Consider the following 19,922-nt stretch of genomic DNA (forward strand, 5'->3'; position numbering starts at 1 on the left):
CCAGATTAATTGCCAGTTTGTTTTGTGGGGGCCCAAACGAACCAATCATTTCAGCCACAGTTGTGTGGCAGACCCTGGCGCTGAAATGTTTGGTTTGTTAAAGTGTGCATGTCCTGTTTATACAACATAAGGGTGGGTGGGAGGGCCCAAGGACAATTCCATCTTCCACCTCTTTTTTTTCTTTGAATTATGTACTGTTTGGGGCCTAGTTTTTCAAACTGCCATCCTGTCTGCCACTGCAGTGTCACTCCTAGATGGACCACGTGTTTGTGCCGCCCACTCGTATCTCTTAGCATAGTCATCCAGCTACCTCGGTGCAACCTTTTGGATATAAAAACACTATTGTGAGGTGTTCAGAATAGACTGGAAATGAGTGGAAATTAAGGTTATTGAGGTTAATAATAGCATAGGAGCAGAAAAACCCACAAATTCTGTGATTTTAGCTGTTTTTATGCTTTTTTTCAAAAAAATACAGATCCAAAACACAAAACCCAGAACCCAAAACACGGAAGGGTGGTTTTGGCAAAGCCAATCCAGATCCAAAACACGAAGAAAGATCCAGATCCAAAACCAAAACACAAAACACGAAAAGTGGCCGGTGCACACCCCTAATGCAGGGTAAAGGTTAATGGTGGAGACAAATGGTAGATGGTGGGAGACTGATATTATAAGAGGGTAAAGACAGGGTGATAGATAAATAGATAAAGGGAGAGAGAAAAGATAAAACACCCACAATGAGGAGAAAAGTAAAAACAAAGGAGGGTGACAAAGGGAATTGGTATGAAATACCGCCGGCCGCGTGGCCGGCGGTTCGATTCCCGTCAGCTGCAGCCCGACAAGAGCAGAGTCCCGAGCAGCGGAAGCCCGACAGCGCTGGCAATCCCGATCGTCCTCAGGTAAGTATATACTAACCTAACCCCCCTAACCCTCCTTAGGGGTGCCTAACCCTAACTTCCCCCCCCAAGTGCCTAACCCTAATCCCCCCTCTAAGTGCCTAACCCTAACCACCCCCTTCCCTGCTGCCTAAACCTAAGTCCCCCAGGGGGTGCCTAACCATAAGTCTCCCCGGGGGTGCCTAACCCTAACCCTCCCCCTAGCCTAAACCTAACCTCCCGGGGCGGTGCCTAACCCTAAGTCCCCCCCGGGAGCCCTAAACCTTACCCTCCCCCCCCACGGCTGTTCGCTCGCGGCACCACTACGATCGTGATGCCGGGCGCCGGTCTCCCGGCATCGGGGAAATGCGGGTCTACATCTAGACACCCGCCATTTCACCCTTGCCGGGATATGACAGTCGGGAAGCCGGCTGCCGGTATTTAGGCTGTCGGCTTCCCGATTGCATACCTGACAAAGAAAGACAAATGGGGAGGCAGAATTACACATACAAAATTAGAAACAGTCACAAAAGGGGAGGATAAAAAAGACACATACACTGGCACACATACAAAAAAAGAGTTCACAGATACACATACAGTACATACACAAAAGGGGACAGAGACATGGCACATGTTTAGAATATACTTTATGTTACAGAAATATTTTTTTCTTTTTTAATTCTTTCTTTATGTTTAAGTACCATTTATGTTATTAAAATGTATTGATTCCATTACACTGATGATCAGTGTTTGGGTGCTATTGCCTGTTTTCAGCTTTTTGGGGGAAATTTAATATGTTTGCAAATATATTTTTATCATTTATACAATGATACAAGTAATCAACTATATTTTTTTTGTGTACATAATATGCAAAGTGCAAAAAGAGTTTAGAAATTCTTAGTTTCCTTGTTACCAGTTGTGTTCATATTTTTGGTTTACTGTATTGTGATAATGAAGGAAAATATATTATTTTTTTTCCATTTGTCCTAGTGTTAAATATGCCCATGCCCCACTTTAGGGTATTCTAGTAATATTTGTCTGAGCCTCGATACTGGCTTCTTTTACAGAATGTATTGCTTTCTCCACTGTTTAGAACATCCAACATGTGAAACCAGAGGTGTATGCATTTTCTGCACACGCTTTAGATGTGGCTTCAGCACATCTGTTGCTAACCCATACTTGATATATAGGTCAAAATACAAATGAGGAAATATCATTCTGTATTAGTTGGGAGTGTAAGGCTGTGTGGTGTTTTCTTATTTTTTTCTTTTTAAATAAAGCTTTTAATTCTTGACTCTAATATTTTACATATTGTCCTGTATCTTGGATTTATCTGTTTGATTTTTGTGTTCCTAATGTCAGATTTGTAGATTATGTAAGTATTCTGTTGCATTACAAATTTCAAAGGTAATTAAGGCTTTTGTAGGCTTAATTAAATCTCTGATATTGTAAGAGGTGGGTTTAGTGTGCATTACTTTGCCTTTTACTTGGATCAATAGCTAGTAAGGATGTCTTTGTAAGTGAAGTGGTTGTGGTTTTCTACTAGCACCTTGCTGCTCATGCTGTAGTCTTCATAATATCTATAGGAAATCATTTTGTATTTGTATAATGGTCTGTTCTGCATCCAGGATGCAATGATGATCTAGTGACCACATAAAATATTCCTATTACTGTACAGTATGTATAAGATAGGGACATTTCACAGGCCTTGTATTGTAATTCACTCCATAGATACCTGTTCACTGACCTGGAAAATATATTACCATCAATTGTTTTGCTGACTTTTATTCTTGTTTTCAATAGTAATGGATTTTTTTATATTAGAACAAAAATACATATAACATTACCTATTTTACTGTATACAAAATATAATAATTCAGTAAAATTGTATACAGTTTATCAGTTACTAGAGTTCGAATATATAGCTAGATTATTTCTGCAAAGCAATGTTTCACTGTGTATGGGGGTGCGAGATCTTTAGTGTTCGGACCAGGTACCAGACTGACAGTGGAATCAGGTGCGCACAGAGTACCTGAGGCTTTTTGATGATTGAAAGCATGATCATATGACAATATTGGCATAATGTAGATATTTTATTACAATAGGTATGAAAACAGATAAACAAGTGCACATACTGTATACCCGCATGCAATCAGAAAGCAAACAGCTTTTAACTGTTTAGTTTAAGTAAGAATAATAAAATAAATGTCTGAATGACTTTCGTATAATACTGCATATTTATATTTACATGTTTGCACCTACAGTATGTTAGTTGATGACCCACACTGTGTAGTAAGCCTTTTTTGAAGATTAAAATATAACATCTGTAAATAATTATATGTGCCTAAAACAGATGTGAAATAGTTAATAGAACCAGAACAGCTGACAAAACGTTATAAAGAACTGTGACCTATGAGTAATTACATCGGTTACAGAGAAATAATTAGTAGTTTTTACTTTTTTTTATTTTTAACAAAATCAACCTATCAAGCATAACAGAAGTATCTATCAGTTGTTATAGGGGGGCTGCCAGGGAAGAAAAAAAGTAAAATAATAAATACTAATAAAATAGATTTATCCAATTAATTGTGGATTTCATTAGATCAATAATGTAATGTGCTCTAAACAAATATGTGTTTGTTTACTTGTAATTTTGTATACAGTTCTAATTATATGGTCCTGCATACTGTAAGCTGCATTACCACCTAGAGCTGAGTAGCACCTTCCCTAACCTGGATCTATGTTGCTGCTCTATGCAGTCTATATTACAAATCCATCAGTAATAGATTCCCTAATACACCATATGTGACAAGTAATACTGCTTTTATATCTAAATTCCGGGTCTGACCCGGAAGTTGGAACAGGGTTCCAAACCAGATCAGACCCGGAATTTAGCCAGCCCCGACCCAAGATATTTCCGAGTCTGCGCGTTCACACCGGAGCTGGGTCTGCAGTGACCCGGTTTTTCCGACGTTGAAGTGGACACTCCAAGTGCCACTGAAGCCGGCCAATCGGCAGGCATGCGGCACGATCGAGGTCATCGTGACCTGGATCGCGACGTTTACACTGCAGGGTTTCACGGGTTATTCCCGTGTAAAACCCTGCAAGTTACCTGGGTTGGATTGCTGGGTCACTCCACCCGGGAATCCAACCCTTTCCCCTTTTACACCAAGGTGCTACCTGGGTTAACCCTGCAATAAACCGGGTTTTAGTTCTGGTGTAAAAGAGGTATAAGTGATCTATTTACTCACAAATACAAGTTTGATACAGGATTTTCTTTTCATGTAGCTCTTATTTATACAGCCAGTTTGTGGATTTTTAATCACTATTTTTCCTTATGTATTACTTAATATTTATGCCCTCCTTTTAATATTTCACATATATTTGTCTGAATTTTCTTTTAAAACATACCAATAAAGTGTTTTTGTAATATAGCCAATGTTGGTAGTCAGTTTACTCTAACAGCATTATCTACAGGGTTATGGTATAGGGATGGATAAATAAATGTATTAAACAGCCAAATGTAGCATATGAAGTTACATCATATTGTTAATATAGGACTTCAAAGAAACTGAAATGAATTGATAATACTTTAATATAATTACCCACTATTGAGTGGGATTAATTAATTTTGTAATGATTAATGGGTCGCTGTCTCCACTATATTAAATTTGGACTTTCTGTAATATTACCAATGTTCCAATTATTAAGGTCTGGATTACCAATAAGAGTTGTTCTTTGTGATAGAGGGACTTCTGGGTTTTTTTGACCCATGCACATGCACAGAACGCAGCGCGTGCCACAGGAGGCACTGGGAGGGATCTGATTGGATCCCTCTCAGTGTTGAATGCAAAACTAAGCCCATAAGCTTCTATTGGGCAATGCCATCTGAAGATGGCATTGCCCACCGGCTCCAAGCTGTGGAAAGCTCTCGCCCATAATATGTACAATATGTTAGCCTAAAGTAAAGAACCCCTTTTTTTTACCAATAGAAAACTGAATAGCGATTGTGTTTAATAACAAGGTGTCAAGTTAAGATACATTTTGCTGTCCCTTATTGTTTGCGAAAATGGAGAGAATTATGGAAGACCGTGCCCTGCTCTGTGAACGGAGCAGGTTATAATAAGGCAATTGTGCAGCCAGATCAATGCACTGTCATAAACAGTGTTCCTGTAGGGATGTTTAATTATTCTATTTACCCGCTAGGGTGAGGGGTCCCTGACTACAGTAGGTCTAACCGGAGCACTTAGATACTAACAGGCAAGAAGGATTCAGTGTTTTATGCAAACCCAATGGTTTGTGTATAACACCAATTGCGAAAGACCTGTGCATGCACGGGATTTGTGCTTCGCACGTGCAGGTCTCCCTCTGCGAGATTGTCGCAGTTCCCCCAAGCCGTAGCATGATTGACAGGCTGTGGATATTTGGGGGCAGGGAGTGGGCGGGGCCGGTGTCTGTTCCAGAAAATGGGGGCGTGTCCCCCATTTACTGGGAGCGCCGAGGTCAGGGTCTGCCTCTTCAAACGCATACTTCCTGGCTTCAACTAGGGAGCTGCAAGGGGCAATCTGAGTAACTTCAGGGATACCCAGATAGCCAATGGTCTCAAAGTAGATCCAAATCTGCATTTTAGGATGCAGCACTTAGATCTGTAATCGGTCAGGAGGCATCTATTTACACCAGACACCTCCTTCTGCATTAGCATATTAATTGTACAGTATTGCACAGACGCTTCACATGTGGCTGTGCGATACCGTACCACTCTGAATCAGGCCTGTGAATCGTGGATCTCAGGAGACACAATGAGTGTTTTGCAATAATGTTTGCTCCCGACTTGTGGAATTTAATTTCTTATTACTATTTTCCCATCTATATAATTTAATATATTTTATTGTCTTTATGTCCCACTTTTAATATTTTTTATTTTTATTGTAATCTCCATAGTGCACCCCATGATTTAGAATGGGTCTGTACAATGTGTACTGATAACATTTCTAACTTATTGTCAATGACAGACAAAGACAGCTTATGATAAATATGAGTATATATAATAAAATGTATTCTATCTCAATGCACTTTTGTTTTGTATCACAGGTGACAATAAGATCACTTCCCCCTCAGTGTTTGTGCTATCTCAGAAAGCAACTATCATTACAGCCTGTTTTGTGAAGGAATTCTACCCCAAGGATGTTGAAATCTACATGAATTCTACTAATGGTGACGTTGGGCCTGTTAAAGCTTCCACAGTTCTCTCTCGGCAGGGAAAGTACAGTGCTGTCCTTGTGGCCAACCTGGGAACAGAGAATGTGCAGTGCCAGGCCAAGCACCAGGAAAGATGGGTGACAAGCTCAAACTCAAAAGGTGCATTTACTCACACACACCATACATTTTACTATCATTCATCTCTGTAAATTTCTTTTTTATTTTGTTTTACATAAAAATACTTTACATTAATTTTGTTACATGATTCCACTCTAGACAATAAATGTATTTTCTTTCACAATACCACCACACATCTTATACCACCAGTTAATTTATGACCACATAGATAATTGGTAGCTTTTTATATGTTGGATGACAGTGGTTCCAGAACTCAGTCCTCAAGACTCCCTAAAGCTGGATACACACTTACCAATCATTGGCCCGATGCGTCGTGATTGACGTCACAACTGGGTGGGCATTTACATGTGCCCGCCTAGATCAGCTGTCAATCACTGGCGGCCACTGCAGCAAGTGTATGGGCGGTCAGCCTAGCTCAGGGGTTTTCAACAACTGTCCTTAAGTAACCCTAACAGGTAAATTTTAGAGAATTAATTTAAACATCCACAGATGAGATCATGTATTTTGCTGTCAAAGTAATCCTGAGAACATGACCTTTTGGGGGAGCTTAAGTACAGGAGAATTACAGTCTATATTATAAAATTGACTATTTAAATTTATGTCACCTTGTTGGCAGTTAATGACAGCTGGTCTGAATTCTGACCCCTCCCACCAGTGTCAGTGATGTTACATGATTACATCTACAGTCTCCAAACGCTACTGTTATATATCCCATACTCATCACATACCATGTCATGTTAAAAATACAGACACTTTTGAAAATCAACCATTTACAACATCACATCATTAGCCACAACCAGCAATGCATAGGATGCACAGGACACAAACAGAAAGAAAAAACACTTTGTGGTGAAAAAAGCACGAAGGTTCCACAAAGTACAATAATAAAATTTAAATAAAAAAGGTAATGCTAAGGATAATTCATATAGTAAAATAAAGTGCTGATAAAAACTATGTTGTCATGTTGATGTCCATGCATGCAAGTCTAATAAAACTTTATTTTACCACACTGTATCGGGCTGAGACCGAGTGAGTATTATATCAGTTTGCATTCTGTAACTTTCTTAAACTATCTTGCATGCTCTGAAAAGTGGATTTGTGGGATTCTGGCACTTACAGATGTGTCCTCATATACCTACCGTGTATGGGTTGGCTACAGGATGCCGGCGCTCAGGATCCCTGTGGTCATAATCTCAACACTGGCATCTTAACTGGGTTACATGGCTGACATCCACAGGTAAGTATACTAACAGTAACCCTACCCCTAAACCTAGCCCTCCCTCCTGAGTGCCGGCATTCCGACCGCCAGGGATATGAACTACATCCTGTGTGTATAAGCCATATGGTGCAAGATGCCCGGCGTGACCGAGATGCTCCGAAAGAAATAGCGTACCGCATTGTTCTTTAAATTTTGCATCTTATTCACATTGCAGACATAGCAAAACACCGCCCTATGTGTTAATAGCAGCAATCCTGCAGTTTGCAAAATTAAAATAGATCACCCATTAAAATAGTCAGTATGGACATAAGAAACAAAAATAATTAGAGATGAGACATTTATACAACAAGCCAGTATCTCAACTCTTTGTAAAAACATATTCATTAATGAGTATTCAAACCTATTCAAACAGTGCTGTTTTTCATCAGGAACAAGCAGGAACTCAGGGCCTGATTCAGTCTCGTTCGCAAGGCTGCGTTCACATGCAACTGTCCGCATCTAAAGTATGCAAATTCCACGATCCCTAGCAAAACATATGCATGCCCACCATGTTTTGCCGTGCGATCGCAGTATGTATTTAGACGCCCACCAACCTGTCACAAGACGCCCACTTTCCCTTAGTAACACACGTCATCTCCAGGAAGTGTATTAAACAATCGGTAACATCGGCTGACATCGGACTCATACGCAGCACTTGTAGCTGACCATACTCTACCGCAAGCACTGCGAGTGCTGCTGTGTTTAATTCAGCCATGTGACGTGTACGTTGACAATGCGTCTTAATTATGCACGCCCCTGAAATGGCGTTCCAACGCACAGACACGCCTGCGTTCGCACCACCACACCCCCGTTAGCATTGACCACCCCCTGTCACCACCCACAAACGGCACGTCCTGTCACTCATGCTTGCGGAGCGTCTGTGTACAGGGTGCGAACGCTTCCCAATCGTATGGACTAGTTTGCGCACGCGCACTGCGTCTTGTACGCATGCGCAGATTGCAAACATTGACAGGCTGCGTGCGAACGCAGCCTTGCGACTGGGTCTGAATCAGGCCCTCAGTTCCTGAACCTCTCATTAATTATGTCTTAATGTCCTGGGCCAAAATGTATTTTCCATAAGATACATTTTATTTTAAAGTCCCTTTTGAGTGCCTTCTTTCTAAATACTATATATAAGTTTATAATATTTATATATTATATATAATATATATAAATAAGATAGCTCCACCCTCAGTAGCATCACCCCCAGTTCCTGAACCTATTTTTGTTCCCGAAAAATAGCCCTGTGTACAATTATACAATTTTCATAAAAGTTAATACTACATTGTTGCAAATTACTGAACACACTAAACCATAAATAGTAAACACTGAAATGTTACTGAGAATTGTATTTCAAACATTTCATAAATTCAAAACTCCAGTACTAAACTATACAATTTACTCAGGAAAGTCTATTTTTTTCTATAATAGATCTGGATAACCAGCACAAAGATGGAGGCACTTCTGAACTCAGTAGCTGTCAGAGAGCTCCTGGTAAGAGAACCGTAATGACATAACGTGCGCTGATACCGCTTCTGGGCTTCGTACATCTCCCCCAATGTCTGGCGTTGCCTGGCTTCATTTTAATTTTTTGAAACTTTCTCTCTCGACCCATGTTTCTCCTACCCACTTTTCCCATCTTTCACTTCCCGCTCTGTCTCTTCTCCATATCTCTCTTTGCCCTCCACTATTTTCTCCAATCTCAGAACTTTGTCTCTCTCTCTTCAATCCCATCTTGGTCTTTTTCCCCTCTTGCTCTCATGCCCCTCTATGTCTGTCCTTGTTTCCATTCTGCCCCTCTATGTCTGTATATATAAATATATTCCATACAAAGGAGAGCTTGATTGATTTTGTTGTTTATACACACACATATTGCCAATATATATATATATATATATATATATATATATATATATATAGTACACACACACACAGTATATATACACTGCATATATACTCTCTATATATATATATATATATATATATATATATATATATATATATATAGTGACAGTTAGGTTAGGGGGGTCCCTCTCCTGGGTAGAGGACTCCTTCCTTACACACACACAGCAGCAGGGAAGCAGCACACCAGTCTGGATGCAAGTACAAGCTGGTCGGCGCCAGTCTTTATTGTACAATGTCAGCAATAACATAAAGAAAACATAAACCTAAATCCTAGCCCTGTCGGGGCACTAACTTCACAGGTAGTTCCCTCACTACCAGAACCTGGCAGGGCTTAATGCCCTCACCAACAACAAAAGCACAGCACAGTACTCACAGTTAGGTTTTCAAGTGTCTCTGAGCAAACTCCCTGTCTGCTCTCCCAGGTGAGACAATCAGCCTTCAACACACTAGGCTTATATTGGCCACTCTCAGGTGGAAACCCTGACAACCTGTTAGCAGGCTGCGAGAACCAAAACCTGGAGTGGCCGTGGGTGGAGCCCTCCCTCTCCTCTCACCCACAACCCCCAGGTCCCAAACCGGCTTTTCAAAAAAGCCGAAACTCAAGCCTACTACACTGCAGACGTTCTCCTGGGGATTTTAAACACATAGGACAGGAATCTGGGATAAATGTCCCTGTCACAGACCACTTTATCAGTGATCCTATCACAATATATATATATATATATATATATATACACAGTATATGTGTGCACTTTGTTTTTCAGGGGCTCTCTAGTTGTGATGGCACTACAAGTCCCAGCACATCCAGTTGACAAGGTGTGCTGGGACTTGTAGTCTCATCTCACCTGGACAGGCAGTCAGTGGCCTTGTAGTAGGACCCCCCGGACTTCTTACCTCCATGTAAGGTCCAGGTAATTCTGGCTACCAGGATAAGGAGTGAAGGGCATCTAGACACTACCCCAGGGGGAATCCTCCGGCTCCAGGCATCTGTGTTATCGCCACCGCACGGATCACCTTATGCTGCTGATTGCTGCCAGTGTAGAGAGAGACAGCACATGATTGCACTCTCACGTGTGTGTGTTTTGGTTTGGGAGGGTGTTTAAAAATTTGAATAGGTGTTTAATGGGGCATTGCTACAAGATATTACCCCTTAATACAGATGTTCTTCTGGCTGGTAACCCTTACTATGCATTGTTTACCATAAAAATAAACACTCTAGTGCTCTCTTAAGAGCTAAATAATGGACATAACTGCATGCATTGATGAATATATGCTACGGTTATCAATGGTCAATCTGTTTTGTACTAACAAAGAGCACTTGAATCACAAAGGCCATTAAATATAAGCATTTTACATAATCCATATAAAAATACACTCAGTGGAGTTGGCCGGGAATGAGCCATAGCACAACAGCACTAAGCTGATGCTCTGTGTACTCAGGCAGGGATCGGCAGAGGGGGGAGTTGTCACTCCCCCGCTCCGGCCGATGAGATGTTAATACATCTCATCGTTAGTGCTTCCTGCTTCGCCTCGGTAAAGAGGCGAAGCAGGAAGCGATATAGCGGCACGTTAAGTGCCACTATAATACATCTGACCCTTTGTTTCTTTGGTTACCACCTCCTGCCTGAATTATAGTAAAGAATTCAAATTTGTGTTGTCCGTCTACAACAGCATTTTTCAACCACTGTGCCATGGCACACTAGTGTTGTCAAGTGTGCCACGAAGGTCAGTGCAGTCAGAGCTTACTTTATTTGTACTGCTGGCCTGGGCAGTGCTGGGCTCTTCAGGGAGGCTCAGGCGCCCGGGCTGTGACCTATGGAGACTTGGCGGTGTGACATAGGTCACGCCCCCGCCACATTGCATGTCTGCCTGCTAACTGCTCCCAGCTCTGCACTGTGTGCTCAGTTACTGAGTGAGAAACCCCAGCCGATGAGGGACAGGACAAGGATGACAGTGAGCTATCTAAGCTAGTTATTTTATTTTGTTTGTGGGGGCCAATGTGATTTTTTTTTTCTTTGGGGAGCAATGTAATTGTTTGTTTTTCTTTGATGGGTCCAGCCATTGTGATTGTTTTCTTTCTGTGGGGGCCATTTTGTTTTATAATTTTTTCTGTGGGGCCAAATGTGTTTGTTTTTGTTCTGTGGGGGCCGTTGTGTTTTATTTTTTGTGTGAGGGGCAGTGTGTGTGTTTGTTTTTCTGTGGGGGCCAATATCTGTTCTTTTCCTGTGGTGGTTCAATTTGTGAGTGTTTTTTCCCGGGAGTGACTGATGGTGTGCCTTAGCAATTTTAAAATCTTGTTCGGTGTGCCACAAGTTGAAAACATTTGAAAATCTCTGGTCTACAACTTAACCAGGGCAATAACTGTATTCATTTCTGGGTGGAACTTAGAAGGGAATTTAAGTTGTGGTTATTCAGTAACGGGACCTTACATTGCATGCAGAACTAAAATGCATATGGGCAACTTGAAAAAATACAAAAGACAAAGGTAGAAATTACAAAAAATTAAGAGATGTTTTTATGGGCATGTGTCAATCCTTCTAAAGAGAAAAGTAGGAGAAGTTGCCCATAGCAATCAATCTTCTTCTATCTATCATGTTATAGCTATGGGCAACTTTTCCACCAGTCCTCAATAGAATGTTTGATTACTTACAGTACCTCAGTGTGACAAGACTTCCCCATAGTAATCTTCAAAACTTTATACTGGAATGTCATGGAATGTTTTTGGCCGCTATGTTGTGATACATATTTTTCTAACATGGAGTTTGCTGCATTACAGAAAGAATTAATATGCTCTCGTTGACTGTCCTCGGAGTGAGAGTGTTGTTCACCAAGGCTGTGGCCTTCAACCTCATTATGACAGCAAAGTTCTTGAACCTATGAGGTAACATCTCTCTTGTACTATAATTCACTGTAATTTTAGCAATTTACTGTATGTAAATAAATATATGAGAAGGCAGGATTTGTTATAATAAATTATTAAATGTATACTTACAATTAGTAATAAATAGAAAATAATATGAGGTAATACGTATTTGAAAACATAGTTTAACTCACAGCAGGCATTGCTTCCTTGTTAAATTAAAATAAAGTAATCTGTGCAACATTTCTCTTAGCAGACACAGGGGTCTATTTACTAAGCAGTGTTAGGTGACAGAGTGAAAAGTGATAAGAAAGTGATAAGGTGCCAGCCAATCAGCTCCCAGCTGTCATTTTTCAAACACTGATTGGCTGGCACCTTATCACTTTCTTATCACTTTTCACTCTGTCACCTAACAGTGCCCCACTGACTGCAGGTTCAGGCAGAAGTGGGTACATGGCCAATATAACCAATAGATTCTATTTACATGCTTTTAATGGTGATAAAAAAAAATCATATTAAAAGCATAATTTTTAACACCTATAGGTAACTGGTCAAACCCTGTTTGCAACTATTTTAAGCTGGTATTTTTATTACCACATTTTGATTGTTTATTTTTTAATTCATTACAGCTAATTATGTCATGTGAATGTGAGCTTCTGTATTTCCATAGTGTGTTCTCAGAGCTTTAAGGGCTCTATTTACTACAATCCACATTTGTAATGCAGATTGTAGTAAATGCGAATTCAGGCAATATCACAGGGATTTAGTACAAATCCCTTGCAGGGACAGAGCTTGCAATAAAGCTCTGTCCCTGCGAATCCCCTCCGGAGCCTTATCACGGTATTTTCGCTAAAAACACCGTGACAAGTGCCCCGCACCAAGCCCTGCCCCCGTTGGTAAGCCCCGCCCCCTGCAATTGCGGACATCCCGCGACCCCCCCTCCCTTAATTACACTCACCTGCAGTTATCGGGCCTCCGGTGATGTCCTCTGTCGCTCCGGTCAGGTGACATCCCATACTGCACTGGGACCCTGTCAGGTGACGACCGGGCCCCAGTGCACCATGGGAGACCAGCTGACCAGAGTGAATCAGCATGTGGTCTGTTTAGACCACACAGATGATCACTGGGGCTGGCTCCGGGCTCTGCTCTGCCCACCCTCCAGGTGGCGTTATTATCACAGGGCTTTCCTCAGTATTTTTTCAAATTTTATTTTTAGTAACTTTGGTCAGATCACATTTCCCATTACAATTATGGGAAATGCGATCTGCTTACTAAAAATAAGTGATAATTAGGGGTTGGAGTAGAATTTTACGAATTCTACTCCTATTGCCCAATAGTAACTGTAGGTGATAGTGATAGTAAAAATAATGTTAATAAATAGAGCCCTAAGACTTTTAACAGTATTCTAAATTCATTAAAGAAAATCCATCTAGTCCACTGATTTTACTTTACACCGCCTTTTGAAATGTCCACACATTATACTTGCTATTTTATATACCTCACTTCTGGAACATACAAAGCAGAGATATGGAACAAAGCTGGTGACTTAATAAAGCCATTTATGTCAAGGCTTATGATGATGGTAATTTATTGTTCACTGAAGTCAGCATTGATTGAAGTCACGCGGTATGTTGATTGAAGTCACGCGGTATGTCACCACTCACTTGATGATGCAAATGGCACCATCCCCTCCCACTTGATGGTGTAAATAGATTAGTGCCCTTCTTGGGAGAATTCTCTGCTTTCCTGGAGTCTAAGAAGTCTCACCTCAAACCAGCAGTGTCCTGAATAAAAGAGTAGCCATCTGTGCCCAACAAACAGATAAAGGGGCTGATTCAGAGTTGGAAGCTAGTTGGCTGCATTGTGTGCTGGGAAATATATGCAGATCTCCACTTTTTTTGAGTTGGAGGCATCTACTCAGTTGCATCGCTCCTATGAATTCACTCGGTACAAGTGATCCGTGTGAGATCTCTGTATACGTTCACCTCTGAGTAGCCCACAATACCGAATACAAAAACCGCAAAACACCCTTCCAAACAGCCTATTTGTGAACACCCAGTTTCCGCCCAGTTATACCCATAGAGCTCCGTACGAATCTGAGTCATCCGTAGTTGCTCAAAGTTGCATATGTTCAGCTATGTATGAAAAAATTGACTTATGTGTCACTGAATCAGCAGTCCCAGCCAGTCAGGTCCAGCGCCTGCGACCGACAATGCACATCAGCTGCGGTGGTGCTGATCATGCGCAAAACACATGCTTCTAGGGACTGCCTCATCTGCAGCTCCTAGAAGTTGGGTAGAACTACACGAAAGGCAGAGTGGAGCTTTCCCACTAGAAGAAGGGGCGCCGGGGGGGGGGAGCAGGTACTATTTACTCGGGCTCGGGCTTTCTGAGAGGCCCGGGTCCGGCGCCGCCCCCCTCCATTCTCTCTCCCTCATAGCAGCCAGCACACAGCGTGTGCTGAGCTGCAGTGGGAGACTGCTTGTGGCTGCTGAACAGCAGCCATAGCAGTCTCCTATGACTGTGGGGGGGGAGCAATCACACTGATCGCGCCTCCCTGGCTTTGCGCCGGGCTGTGGGGATCACAGTGCCCCCCTCCCCAGCGCGCAGCGCTGCAAAAGTGTGGGGGGGTTTTGCTCAAGGGGGCATGGCCACGCCTCCTGCGATTAAGCCATGCCCCCTCTGTACCTGGGCCCGGCAGGGCTCTCTACGGCCCTGACTGGAAGCACGCTCTCTGCTAATTGCACCCCAGACTGGCAGTCCCAGGGGGAGAAAACACCTCCCCCAGGACTGTCTGTCCTGTGTGTGACTGGCAGGTAGCACTTCCAGTGAGAAGCCACTACCAGTGACAGTGTATTCAGTGCAGTCACGAACTGCAACTTACTCACTGAGATGGTAGATTTTACTGTGGGTTAAATCCACCACTGCTCTAAATTATCCCTCAAGTGCACTTTTAATTGACATATGGCATCATCTTGCGTACCCCAAAGCAGAGCCATAACTAGCGCTCCAGCCGCCCATTGCCAGCCCTGCCCCTTTGCACATGATGTTATGATTTTGTGCATAGGGGGCGGAGCTCCGCAAGCACCCAGAACTCCAGCTGCAGTGCACAGAGAGTCTTCAAGGCTCTCTAAGCAGCAAACAGGGCAGGGTGCCTGTCTGTAGTATCCAGTGGATGTTACGGGTGGCACTGCTGCATTGGTTCTGGGTGCAGGGTGCCATTTCAGGCACCCTGCAAACCATAAGCAAGGTCCATGGGGCGACGATGGTGCCACCAACAGGGCCTCTGTGCTCTGTGGTCACCCATAGATAGTTATGGCCCTGCCCCAAAGTAAAAACACCATGCCATATTGCAACACACAAACCTTATTCATTCCATCACACTGTTCGCCTGGTAATGTTCAAATGTCTCAAAACAAAACATTACAGATATGTACTTGTTGTCACTACTTTATGCAGCAGATTAATATATTCTCTTTTTCATGTGGTTTGCTTTAAACTGCTTAAACAAACTACAATATTTTCAAAGGAGCCAAATCAGTATAACATTACTATCTTATCTTTGTTTGTTTTCAGGTTCTGTTGAGCCATGGAGCTACTGATGGTCTATGAAGAAAGATTTTTTGTCTGCTACCTGTTATATTGCGAATATGATCTAAACATAAACAACACACACACACACACACACACACACCCAGCCTCTCCAAAGTGTGGAATTTGATACCATTAAGGACTTGGCTACTATTAAACATAAGCAATTTTAATTATCTTCTTGTGCTTCTAATTCCCTTTTTTTATCTGTTGTATTCATAATAAAATATGTAAATACATTTCTGATGAGAGATCATTTCTATTTGTTTTGAAGCCTACTACCAATCTACATGTGTACGACTTTTGGGATACTAGAGAGATATTGAAGGCACCTTCAGGAGTATATTATTACACGCTGTCATTTCAGCATTATCTGGTACGCAGTCCTGATTATTATTTCCACAATTTCAATATGAGAAGTGCTAAACCATATTATGCTCTCTTCTCATGGTCCCATATGAGCCCCTTTAAGGTTTCCAGCTGAAGGAATCCAGAATCTACCTCACCTATGGGAACCTCATTATTGGAATTCAGATAAGCCTTAAAGATTTTATTTTTGGTATGCACATTGATTACTTATTTACCACTACTACACTATCAGACACATACACACACACTAAATAAATATATATACATATATATATATATATATATATATATATATACATATATATACAGTCAGGTCCATAAATATTGGGACATTGACAGAATTTTCATATTTTGTCCTCTATTCACCACCACAATGGCTTTGAAATGAAACAAACAAGATGTGATTTAACTGCAGACTTTCAGATTTAATTTGAGGGTAATTAAATCCAAATCAGGTGAACGGTGTAGGAATTACAACGGTTTCTATATGTGCCTGCCACTTTTTAAGGGGCCAAAAGTAATGGGACAAACTAAACAATCCTAAATCTAACTTTCACTTTTTAATACTTTGTTGCAAATCGTTTGCAGGCAATTACAGCCTGAAGTATGGAATGCATAGACATCACCAGACGCTGGGTTTCATCCCTGGTGATGCTCTGCCAGGCCTCTACTGCAAAAGTCTTCAGTTCCTGCTTGTTCTTGGGGCATTTTCCCTTCAGTTTTGTCTTCATCAAGTGAAATGCATGCTAAATCGGATTCAGGTCAGGGGATTGACTTGGCCATTGCATAACATTCCACTTTTTAGCCTTAAAAAACTCTTTGGTTGCTTTTGCATTATGCTTCGGGTCATTGTCCATCTGCACTGTGAAGCGCCGTCCAATGAGTTCTGAAGCATTTGACTGAATATGAGCATATAATATTGCCCGAAACACTTCAGAATTCATTCTGCTGCTTTTGTCAGCAGTCACATCATCAATAAATACAAGGGAACCAGTTACATTGGCAGCCATACATGCCCACGCCATGACACTACCACCACCATGCTTCACTGATGAGGTGGTATGTTTTGGATCATGAGCAGTTTCTTTCCTTCTCCGTACTCTTCTCTTCCCATCACTCTGGTACAAGTTGATATTTGTCTCATCTGTCCACTGGATGTTGTTCCAGAACTGTAATGGCTTTTTTGTTTGGCAATCTCTAATCTGGTCTTCCTGTTTTTGTGGCTCACCAATGGTTTGCATCTTGTGGTGAACCCTCTATATTCGCTCTTGTGAAGTCTTCTCTTGATTGTTGACTTTGACACATATACATCTACCTCCTGGAGAGTGTTCTTGATTTGGCCAACTGTTTTCTTCATCAGGGAAATAATTCTTCTGTCAGCCACCACAGTTGTTTTCCGTGGTCTTCCGGGTCTTTTGGTGTTGCTGAGCTCTCCGGTGCGTTCTTTCTTTTTAAGAATGTTCCAAACAGTTGATTTGGCTACACCAAATGTTTTTGCTATCTCTCTGATGGGTTTGTTTTGATTTTTCAGCCTAATGATGGCTTGCTTCACTGATAGTGACAGCTCTTTGGATCTCATATTGAGAGTCGACATCAACTGATTCCAAATGCAAATGTCACACCTAGAATCAACTCCAGACCTTTTACCTGCTTAATTGATAATGAAATAACGAGGGAATAGCCCATACCTGTCCATGAAATAGCTTTTGAGTTGATAGTCCCATTACTTTTGGCCCCTTAAAAAGAGAGAGGCACATATTGAAACCGTTGTAATTCTTACACCGTTCACCCGATTTGGATGTAATTACCCTCAAATTAAATCTGAAAGTCTGCAGTTAAAGCACATCTTGTTTGTTTCATTTCAAAACCATTGTGGTGGTGAATAGAGGCCAAAATGTGAAAATTCTGTCAATGTCCCAATATTTATGGACCTGACTGTATATATATATTAGGGGTGAGCGGGTTCGGATTTCTGAAATCCGAACCCCGCCGAGCCCCCTCGATCCAAGGCCGATCCGAGTCAGGCTCAAATTTTCCCGCCTGACTCGGATCTGAAATCGAGGCAAAACGTCATCATCCCGCCTTCGGGGTCTCGCGGGTTTTGGATTCTATATAAGGTACCCGCGTCGGCGCCATTTCTCACTCGGCTGTGGACAGTGAAGAGGGAGGTTGGGAGTTAGGGGAGCTGGCTGTGTAGTGTAGTGTAGTGTAGTGTTGTGCTGTGCTGTGCTGTGCTGCACTGTGCTGCTGTTGTCCATAGGGGCTGTGTCCACTCCTCCAAAGTCCATAGGGGCTGGCTGTGTTGTGCTGTGCTGCTGTTGTCCATAGGGGCTGTGTCCACTCCTCCAAAATCCATAGGGGCTGGCTGTGTTGTGCTGTGCTGCTGTTGTCCATAGGGGCTGTGTCCACTCCTCCAAAGTCCATAGGGGCTGGCTGGACTGTGTTGTGCAGTCAGTTGTCCATAGGGGCTGTGTCCACTCCAAAGTCATGTGCAGTGTCCCAGTCCTAAAGGGGTGCTGTAGTGTTGTCAAGGGGGTGCTCTGTCCATTAGGGGTGCTCCCCCCAAGTGCAAAAAAAATAAATATTTTTTCTGTGTTTGTGAATAGTGCGCGCAGTAGCCGCACGTGCATCAACAAAGTAGTGCCAAGCGTGCGCCTGTGTCATAAGTAAAGGGCCGGCTGGCTTGTCCGTTAAAGGGTGCTGTAACCCCCAAAGGGCACTCCAAACAAAATTAAAAAATATATTTTTTTGTGTTTGTGAATTGTGTGCGCAGTAGCCACACGTGCATCAACAAAGTAGCGTAAAAGCATGCGCCTGTGTCATAGGTAAAGGGCCGGCTGGCTTGACCGTTAAAGGGTGCTGTAACCCCCAAAGTGCACTCCAAAAAAATATATATTTTCTGTGTTTGTGAATTGTGTGCACTGTGGCTGCACGTGCATCAACAAAGGAGCAGCGCCAAGCGTGCGTCTGTCTGTTAAAGGGTGGTGTAACCCCCAAAGTGCACTCCAACAAAAATAAAACATTTTCTTCTGTGTTTGTGAATTGTCTGCACTGTACGTGCATCCTCAAAGCAGCAGCGTCAAGCATGCGTCTATCTGTTAAAGGGTGGTGTAACCCCCAAAGTGCGCTCCATAAAAAAAAAAAAATTCTTCTTTTTTTTCTGTCTTTGTGAATTGTGTGGGCTGTAACTGCAAGTGCATCAACAAAGGAGCAGCGCCAAGCATGCGCCTGTGTCCCATAAGTAAAGAGCCGGCTGGCTCATTTCTTAAAGGGTGGTGTAACCCACAAAGTGCACTAGTCTCCAACAAAAATAAAAAAATATTTTCTGTGTTTGTGTGCGCCTTAGCTGCACGTATATATCAATATAACATGAATGGAGGACCAAACTTTCTCCGATAAAAATAAAATAGGGAAAGATCAAGAACCACTTCCTCCTAGTGATGAAGCTGCTGCCACTAGTCATGACATAGATGATACCATGCCATCAACGTCGTCTGCCAAGGCCAATGCCCAATGTCATAGTAGAGGGCACATACAATCCCAAATGACAAAGTTCAGGAAAATAACCTTGAAAAAAACATTTAAATTATCTGAAGAGAAATGTAAACTTGCCAATTGCCATTTACGACACGGAGTGGCAAGGAACGGCAAAGGTCTTTCCCTATGTTCATGACTAGTGGTTCAGCTTCACAACAACTATCTTGCCATATGTACCATATGTAAAGTTGAA

At 42.1% G+C, this 19,922-nt stretch overlaps 1 gene segment (V, D, J or C); it reads left to right on the plus strand.

Annotated features, from left to right (window-relative positions):
- The first annotated feature begins 2,838 nt into the window (after positions 1-2,838).
- LOC148526573 (T cell receptor delta constant-like) lies at positions 2,839-15,887 on the plus strand. The segment is given in 5 exon segments: positions 2,839-2,889; positions 5,964-6,230; positions 8,899-8,961; positions 12,149-12,253; positions 15,809-15,887. Coding segments are annotated over 3 exon segments (327 nt in total).
- Positions 15,888-19,922: the final 4,035 nt, after the last annotated feature.

This window comes from Taudactylus pleione, unplaced genomic scaffold (genome assembly GCF_031769625.1).
Source record: "Taudactylus pleione unplaced genomic scaffold, aTauple2 ptg000095l, whole genome shotgun sequence".
NCBI classification, from domain to species: Eukaryota; Metazoa; Chordata; class Amphibia; order Anura; family Myobatrachidae; genus Taudactylus; species Taudactylus pleione.